The following is a 9,352-nucleotide window of genomic DNA, read 5'->3' as shown; positions in this document are numbered from 1 at the left end:
AACTCACTTTGTAGACCAGGCTGGCCTCGAACTCAGAAATCCGCCTGCCTCTGCCTCCCGAGTGCTGGGATTAAAGGCGTGCGCCACCACGCCCAGCTTCTGAACTTAATTTTAAAAGAAAAAAAATGAACATTTAATTTTTGTATACGAGTGTTTTGCTCACACATGTAACTGTGCACCATATCTGCCTGCTACCTAGGAGGTCAGAGGAGGGGATTGTATCCTCTGGAACTCCACTTACAGTTGTGAACCATCGTGTGGGTGCTGGGAACTGAACCTGGGTCCTCTGGAAGAACAGCCAGTGCTCTAACCACTGAGCCATCTCTGTAAGCGCCTAGAACTTTACAGGGTTTATTTTACCCCCAGCTCACTTGCATTTCCCACTGTGTGATTAGAAGCATGTGCAGTGTCTGGTTCTCTAGAAGCAATGTTTGCTAGGAATTTGTTCCAAGTTCTATGAGGACGGGTTGAAGCAGTGCATCCGGAACACTTGCAGAGAGCTGCTGAAACCTTCGCAGCCTTCTCCATTACTCTACGGGGATTCAGCGCGTTCAGACTCTCTGCAAGCCATGGTCAGCTGTTTTGTCGTTCTGCTGACTGTGTCTTTGTGCTGACTGCTCTGTCTTAGTGCTGTTTCCCACATGGCACGTGCACTTCGATGTTTGAATTAGCTGCTTTAACGGAAACAGTGGGTTCAGCCACCTCTTCCCATCCCCACTGCTCCCGCTCCCGTGGTGCCTGCTCACTGTCTTCCACCATCTGACCTGCCTCCCTGCTGCCCTTCCACCTTCAACTTTTAGTCTGTGGGCAACCTGGTAGCCAGAGTGCTCCTTCTGGACTTGGGGCTTCTCCACTCAAAGCTCTGCCATAGTTCCCATTTCCTTAAAATAGCAGCCGGGATCTTTACGGGGTCCCACAGGGCCTAGCAGGATAGAGCTGATTGCCTCCTCCTCGTGCTGAGGGCCTGCTCACTTCTGCCAGGGACGCATTTGAAGACTTCGCTACCTTCTCTTCAATGGAAGACTCTCTCCCAGATGTTACGCTCTGAGAGAAACAGGCCTTGCCTGTCTGAAAATAGTTCCTCCCCCTGCAGCCTCCCTGAAATAACAAAGTCAGTGACTGGGACAGAGATGTAGCTCTAGGAGGGACTAGGTGATACTATGAACCAAATCTGCAGGCTGGTGGGCATGGTGGCATACACCTTTGATCACAGTCCTTAAGAGGCAGAAGCAGGTAGATCTCTTGGTTGGAGACCAGCCTGGTCTACAGAGCGAGTTCCAGGACAGCCAGGGGTACTTAGAGAAACCCTGTTTTGAAAAGAATCCCAAACAAACAAGCAGGCAAATGGCTTCATGTAGCCCAGGTTGAGCTATTTGCTCTTTAACTGATGGTGACATGAGCTCCTGCTCCTCTGTGGCTTCCTCTCCATGTGCTGGGATTATAGCGGTGTGCCAGGATGCCTGCCTTGTGTAACTCTAGTGCAGGAACTCAAGGCCCTGGCCCTACGTGTGTGTGTGTGTGTGTGTGTGTGTGTGTGTGTGTGAGAGAGAGAGAGAGAGAGAGAGAGAGAGAGAGAGAGAGAGAACGAATACATGTACGTCATGCATGTTTGCACATGCTTGTTGAAGCAGACTAAGGTGGTGTGTATTAGGATCTGTCTACATTTTTTCTTTTCTCTTGAGAGAGCCTCACTATGTAGTCCTGGCTGGCCTAGAACTCTCTATGTAGACCAAGCTATCTTCAGACTTACGGTGACCCTCTTGCCTCTGCCTTCTAAGTGCTAGGGTTATAGGTGTTTGTCACTATACCCATATTGAATAGAGAACTTGAACTCTCTACGTTGATTTTATGGAGATCTGTATTTATAAGTAAGATCCTCTTCAAAATACATATTTAGTTATTACTAATTCATTTTGGTTGTTTGTAGTTTTGTCTATCTATCTATTTATTTGGGAGGAATGATAACAAGGGTGTGCTATAGTGTATGTGTAGCGGTCAGAGGACAGCTTATGGGAGTCAGCTCTTTCTCTCCATCACGTGAGCTTCAGGGATAGAACTCAGGTTGTCAGGCTTGGTGGCACTGAGCCACCTTAATGACCTGTGACCCTTCCTCACTTCTCTCTGTTCTCTGTGTGCGCACGTCAGGGCTGACTTACTGGAAGCTGGAGGAGAAGGACATGTATCACTCTTTGCCTGAAACTTTGGAGAAGACATTCGCACCATCCCCCGCAGAGAGGCCCCTGAGCCAGGTAATAATGCAAGAACCCCATGCATGCATGGGTGCCTGTGTGTTATGATTATAGATAACTTTGCCACCATAGACTGCATTGTTTCCGCTTCTGAAATGCTGGTGGAAGCTTAGGTTTGAGAGTCAGGCTCTCTTTCAAACTATTTCTCATCTCATTTCCTATAGGATCAGAGTAAGGTTACTTCAAAATAGAAGTCAGCTAGGTGTGGCGGTACTATGATTTCCTCCATCTTAGCACTAAGTGTGTTGAGGCAGGTGGATCACTGTGAGTTGGAGGCCAGCTTGGGCTACATAAGAAGACCCTATCTCAAGAAAACAAAACAGACAAAAAATACAGGCTGGGGAGAGCTCAGTCAGTGTGGTGTTTGTCTTGCAGTCACATGGCCCAAGCTTAATCTCCAGAGTCTGTAGGAAAGGCCTTGGGCAGTGTCCCTGCTTCTCCCCGAAGCTCTGAGGAGCTGGGACAGGCAGTCTGCTGGCTGGGCGCTCCAGGCCGGTCTCTTCCAGGGTCTGTCTCAAATACAAAGGGCTATGGAGCAAGAGGTTATCCTGTGGCCTTCACGTGAATATGTACTTGCATGTGAACACATACACACACAGTGCACACAGAACACACACACACAGAGAACACACACACAGACATAAACACAGACACTGTTATACAAAACGAACCAACAGAAGTAAAAATACTAAGCTAATGTTTTAGAAATTAAATGCTTCTGTGCCTACTGTTTTTTTTCTTCCGTCCGTCCGTCCGTCCATCCGTGTGTGTGTGTGTGTGTGTGTGTGTGTGTGTGTGTATGTGTGTGTGTGTGTGAGTGTGTGTGTGTATGTGTGTGGTAGGTTATTGGCAGTTTCTTTCTTTGTTCTCTCTCTCCTAGATCTGATGGTTATTTCTGTCCTTATAAAATTCCCACTCAGCCGGGCGTGGTGGCACACGCCTTTAATCCCAGCCCTCAGGAGGCAGAGGCAGGCGGATTTCTGAGTTCGAGGCCAGCCTGTTCTACAAAGTGAGTTCCAGGACAGCCAGGGCTATACAGAGAAACCCTGTCTCAAAAAACCAAAAAATAAAAAAATAAAAAAAATAAAATTTCCACTTGATGCACTTGTAACATAATTTGAAGCATTTAACTTAGAATATTTTCTTTAAGAAATATATTTTGTTTCTTTTACTTTCTTTAGACAAGGTCTCATGTGTCCCCACCTGACCTTCAACCCACTGTTTAGCCGAGAGTGACTGTGAACGCTTGGTCCTCTTGCCCTTACTTACCCACCAGGGTTTGGGCTCCCAGGTGTGTGCTGGCCTCCCCGCCTCACTTGTACGCTCTGATCAAATACTGAGGAGAACAGCCCGGGACACTTACTGAAAGGTTTCAGTAAGCAGCAGCACTTGGGGTGAAGCTCACTTGTAGAGCCTTTGCATGCTGATCCCCAGAACCACAAAACAGAGAGCCCTTCAAACACAACAAGGAAACACAGCCAGACAAACAAACAAACAAACAAACAAAAAAGGTAAAGACCCTCCCACAGACATGAAAGTGGGAAGTAAAGCAAAACAAACCAAAAGCAACCCGTGTGCCATGTGTGATGATAGGTGGTAGAGACAGGAGGGTCCCTGGGAACTTGAGGACCCACTAGTCCTGCCTGCTTGGCAGAACTGTAGCACAATGAGAGACCCTGTCTCAAATGAAAAAAAGATGCTTAAGGAATGATACTGGAGGTTGCCTCTGCTTTCTTCATACACACACAGGCATGAACGCACACACAAGCACTGACTTCTGGTCACTTGGGTGTGTTGGTATGTGCCTATGGTACTAGCTAGTTGCTTGGTAGGCCACAGTGGGAAGATCATATAGGTGGAAGAGTGTGAGAGCAGCCTAGACAACAAACCCGTATGCAGCGTGTGGTTTCTACTACCCTGCTTTAATCTCCCAGTGGACTGTGCTACCAGCCGCCGCCCTGGTTCCCTCGGATCCATGGATGAAAGACACACACACACATACACATCTGCTTACTTTTACCCTGCCTTAGGGCTCAGTGGCTGGGCTCTTCTAAGCCCCCGCAGCCAGCGTGCCCTGCCCTTTACTCCTTGCTCAGCACCCCACATCTGCCCTCAGCTTAGTTGTGTTTCTGATTTCCCACCTGCTACTCCAGGCCCAATCAGGAAAGCAGCCAATGGCCACTTCATCCAAGATCTCACATGGCTGGTGGCTCTCTCTCTCTCTCCAAAGCATGGCAAATTCCCTTTTCTATCTGTATCTCCTAGCCTACCTGCAGGAACCTGGAAGTCTCGTCTTTTCCAACCCATTGGCCACTAGCATCTCTATTGATTGATGAAAAACCCATTGGGGAAGAAGACCTTCAGCGTTCACATACAGATTCTGGATCAAAGCATCAGAACCCCCCCACACCCATTCCCACACCAAGAAGACCCACGGTGCCTTTGTGAGCTTTAGTAGGGCATACGTTTAAAATATCTGGGGGTTGGGAAGATGGCTCAGAGAGTAAAGGCACCTGCCACCAAGCCTGACGACCTGAATTCAGTTTCTGGGTCCTAATATGGTTGAAGGAGAGAGCTAACTCCTCAAGTTGTCCTGGCACATGTGAGTGGACACACATGTACACATAAAATAAGTATGTAAATATAATGCAAATTGTAAAGATTTTCTAAATGTGTGTGTGAGAGAGAGAGAGACAGAGACAGAAAGACAGAAAGACAGAGACAGACAGACAGAGTGCATCTATATTTGTGCCATGTGGGTGGGTCCTGGAGCCTGTGTAGGCCAGGAAAAGGTGTCTGGAAGTGGAGTTATGGGTGTCATCAGCTGCTCTGTGAGTGCTGGAGACGAACCCAGGCCCTCTGCAAGAGTGACAAATGCTTTTGCCTACTGAACTGTCTTGCCTGCCTGTTTGTGTTTTGTTGTGACAGGGTCTCTTATAGCCTTCTGTGGCCTGCCACTCAGTGTGTAGCTGAGTATGACTTTTGAACCCTGATCTTCCTGTCCCTACTTTCCCTGTTCTGGGGTTATAGGTGTTGCTCAGCTAAAATTTGGTATTTTAAAAAATAGGGTCGTTTGGGCTGGAGAGATAGCTCAGAGTATGGCCGTTCTCCCTTAGGACCCGAGTACAGTTCCCAGCACCTGGATGTGCGGTTACAGCTCCATTTCCAGGTGACCTGATGTTGTATTGCAGCCTCCGTAGGGGCACCAAGAATGTAGGCAAAACACCCATACACACATTAACAACAACAACAGGCCCCCCACACAGTAGGGCTTTACAAGAGCAGCCAGTGCACTGAACCCCTGAGCTAGCTTCAGCCCTCAACAGTCAAACAGTGGTTCTTTTGAGTAGGAGGACTGTTGGTCAGTTTTCCATCGCTGTGGACGACTGTAAAGTAAGCAGTGTAAAGGACGAGAGGCATATTTTATTTTGGCTCATGGTTTCAGGGTTTCAGGCCATAGTCACTAGGTCAACTTGTGTTTTCGTCTGCAGTGAGGTTGAAGATTATAAACAGATCGGAGAAAGGCTGAGCCTCTCGTGGAGGCTGGAATGTAAAGAAAAAGGGAGGAAAGGCCAGGTTCCTAGGGCTTCCTTCAAGGACATGTTCCTAGTGACCTGCTTCCTTCTACTAGGCCCCCCCTCCTAAGGGCTCCAGTGTTTCTTGATGACATCATCAGCTGGGAACCCGCTCTCATCTGAGCCTTGGAGGGACAGTGCAGACCCAGGTCAGGAGGGTGGTATGTGTGCACTGCTGACTGGGTTCCAGTACCCCTTAGTCTGTACTGTTAAAAATTCCTCCAGAAATTTCTGTTCTGGAGGAAACATAACCAGAAAGTCTTCAAAGCTGACAGTGTTAATCTGACATGTTAGATGTTCAGGCTAGTTAAAATCTTTCACAGTTTTTTTTTTTTTTTTTTTTTTTTTGAGACAGGGTTTCTCTGTGTAGCCCTGACTGTCCTGGAACTCAGAAATCTGCCTGCCTCTGCCTCCCAAGTCCTGGGATTAAAGGCGTGTGCCACCACAACTGGCCACAGTTTTTTTTTTTTTTTTTTTTTAAGGTACTGATCTTGATAGTGGATATTTTTCATTGTTGATTAAATGATTTTTTTCTTTGTTTCTTTTTGGTTTTCTCAAGACAGTTTCTCTGTTTAGCCCTGGCTATTCTGAAAGTTACTATGTAGATTGGGCTGGTCTGGAACTCAAGAGATCTGCCTGCCTTGGCCTCCTGAGTGCTGGAATTAAAGGCATGAGCCACCACCACCCTAGCTAGCTAGCTAGCTAGCTTGCTTGCTTCCTTCCTTCCTTCCTTCTTTCCTTCCTTCCTTCCTTCCTTCCTTCCTTCCTTCCTTCCTTCCTTCCTTCCTTCCAAGATTTTATTATTAGCTGGGCAGTGGTGGTACACACCTTTAATCCCAGCACTTGGGAGGCAGAGGCAGGCAGATTTCTGAGTTCGAGGACAACCTGGTCTACAGAGTGAGTTCTAGGACAGCCAGGGCTACTCAGAGAAACCCTGTCTCGGAAAACCAAAAAAAAAAAAAAAGGATTTTAATATGTATACAGTGCTCTGCCTGCAGGTATGCTTGCAAGCCAGAAGAGGGCACCAGATCTCATTATAGATGGCGATGAGCCACCATATAGTGTTTGGGAATTGAACTTTGGAAAAGCAATCAGTGTACTTAACCTCTGAGCTATCACCGCAGCCCCCCCACCTTAGCTTTTGCTTCAAGTTTAACAGTTTTCTGTTTTGTTTGTTTTTAGGTTTTAAATGTCTTTACGTTTAATGCTAGTCACAGGACGAAGCGACTGTCACTGTCCTATTGTAGAGAACAAGGAGAAAGCAAGCAGCTTGTTGAGAGAGGCCCCCATCTCTGTTCCATCCTCATTCGGTCCTAGGATGCTTTTCCATGTCCTTTAGCCTTAGCTGACCTAGAGCTAACCCCGCTCTCCTGACAGCCTGAGCCCCGAGGCCACAGCTTGATGCTTGTTAATCTTCCTTCTAGGTCCTGGCTCTTGATCCAGCAGCCATACAAGTGAAGCCGAAGGAACATGTTGCTGGGACCCATCCCCACGGCTTTCTGCATGCTCTGGACAACAGAATATCCTTTTCCCCAGACTCCGTTCTGGAACCAAGCCTGTCTAGTCACTCAGACACGGACTCGTTTTCACAAGCAAGTCATAAATCTTCCCAGGTGTCTGGGTTCCCCAAGTGTCCTTCAGCTGCGAGAGCATCACCCGTGGACACTTGGAAAAGCCATGCATTCCAAAGGGAAAGTAGGGCCAGCTCCATGAACCCTTCACGCCACACCATCACTAGCAACGACACCGTCACTAGCAACGACACCTCAGTCAAAACTGTAGACGAAGAGAACACTGTCAAAGTGGCCTCAGTCAGTCAGTCCCAGCTTCCAGGTACAGCCACCAGTGTCCCAGAATGCATTTCATTGGCTTCCCTGGAAGATCCTGTGATGTTGTCTAAGTATGTATTTCAGCGACTGGCTTATAATGTTACTAGACTTGTGATGTCTGATTGAATGATGAAAGTGATTTCTATTGGACCACAGCAATATAAAATTTCTTAATGAAAGAAATAGAGCTAATGTGTCTTTTTTTTTTTACTATTGACAGCTTTGTTGAAGTGAAAGATAAGATATTGACAAAGGCTGGGTATGGTGGCACATGCCTGTAATACCAGCACTTGGGGGGCAGAGGCAGGTGGATCTCTATGAGTTCCTGGCTAGCCTGGTCTATATATTGAGTTCCAGGCCAGCCAGGGAGGGCTACACGGATGGACCTTATCTCAAAATCAAAGACAAAGGTGTTGACCAAGGCGTCTAGTAAATGAGAGCTAATCAGAATGCTTCTATGTCTAGAGCACATGGCACATCTGCTGTGTTTCCCTGGGGTGGATGGAGGAGGGCTGTACTCGGGCTAGGAGAATGACTGTGGTGTGTGTGTCCGATGCTCTTCTCACCACTGTGACCAGATGCCCCGCTGTACCATCTTAAGGAGGAGGGGTTTACTGTGGCTCACATTTGGAGGGGATATAGTCGTCCATCATGGTGAAAAGGCCTGGTGACTGGGTGGTGGGCCTGAGACAGCTGCTCCCTCCCAGAGTGCCTGCAATCAGGAAGTACAGAGAGATGGCACTGGCGCTCAACGTGCTTTATCCTCCCTATCCTTTTTATTTAGTCTGGGACCCCATCCCATGGATTGGCGCTCCTCCCCTGCCTTCACATTCAGAGCCGGTCAGTTAAACCTCTCCGGATACACCCTGACAGACACACCTCTGTGTCTCCTAGGTGATTTCTCTCAAGTTGACAGTGAAGAGTAACTGCCACAGGTCCACCCCCTTCAGTTGACTCTGAAACCCATGACTTGACTCACGAGGGCTAGAGGATGCAGGGTCCTAAGAGCATCTTTCCTTCTTACCAACAGAATCAGGCAGAACCTCAAGGAGAAGCATGCACGACATGTGGCCGACCTTCGCGCTTATTATGAGTCGGAGATAAGTAGTCTGAAGCAGAAACTGGAGGCCAAAGACATTTCGGCTGTTGAAGAGTGGAAGCAGAAAAATGAAATTCTTGTGGACAGGTGAGACTCCCAGAGAGCTAATGTTTCTCCAACCTGGGTAGATTTCTTCCATATAGTCTATCATGGTGTGGAAGATGGTTGAAATGTATATACCACATTTGAAAATTTAACACAGAGACATGTAGACTGGGACATAGCTAGAGACACAAGTGATTTCTTTTTAAAAATTTGAACTTACCTCATGAATTCTCCCTAATCGACACAAAGCCATGCCTTTTATGTGGCTGAATCTCTGAACCAAGTGGAGCTAGCAGATGGAGAGTGATATCACTTGTTGGGTAGTTAATACTGTGGAGTTCTTAGAAAAGCAGGAGTCCTGGAATGTGGGCTGGTGAGATGGCTAAGCAGGGGACACGCTTCCCACCAAGCTGGCGACCTGAGCTTGATCCCCGGGACTCAACATGGTGGAGGGAGAGGACTGGCTCTATGTTGTCCTCTGACCTCCGTATACACTCCATGCTCACACACACACACACACACACACACACACACACACACACACACACACACACA

General features: G+C 47.6%; 1 protein-coding gene across 3 annotated transcripts in view; it reads left to right on the top strand.

Moving 5' to 3' along the window:
• Positions 1-9,352, top strand: part of Mphosph9 (M-phase phosphoprotein 9) — a 71,929-nt gene that overhangs the window by 22,254 nt on the left and 40,323 nt on the right. For all 3 annotated transcript variants that reach the window (XM_021186757.2, XM_021186755.2, XM_029533849.1), the window contains 3 exons: positions 2,146-2,249; positions 7,249-7,724; positions 8,684-8,839. In XM_021186757.2, coding sequence (XP_021042416.1) covers positions 2,146-2,249; positions 7,249-7,724; positions 8,684-8,839 — 736 coding nt within the window. The remainder of the gene's footprint in view (positions 1-2,145; positions 2,250-7,248; positions 7,725-8,683; positions 8,840-9,352) is intronic.

This window comes from Mus pahari, chromosome 23 (genome assembly GCF_900095145.1).
Source record: "Mus pahari chromosome 23, PAHARI_EIJ_v1.1, whole genome shotgun sequence".
Taxonomy (NCBI): Eukaryota; Metazoa; Chordata; class Mammalia; order Rodentia; family Muridae; genus Mus; species Mus pahari.
This window is presented reverse-complemented; position numbering and strand designations above follow the sequence as displayed.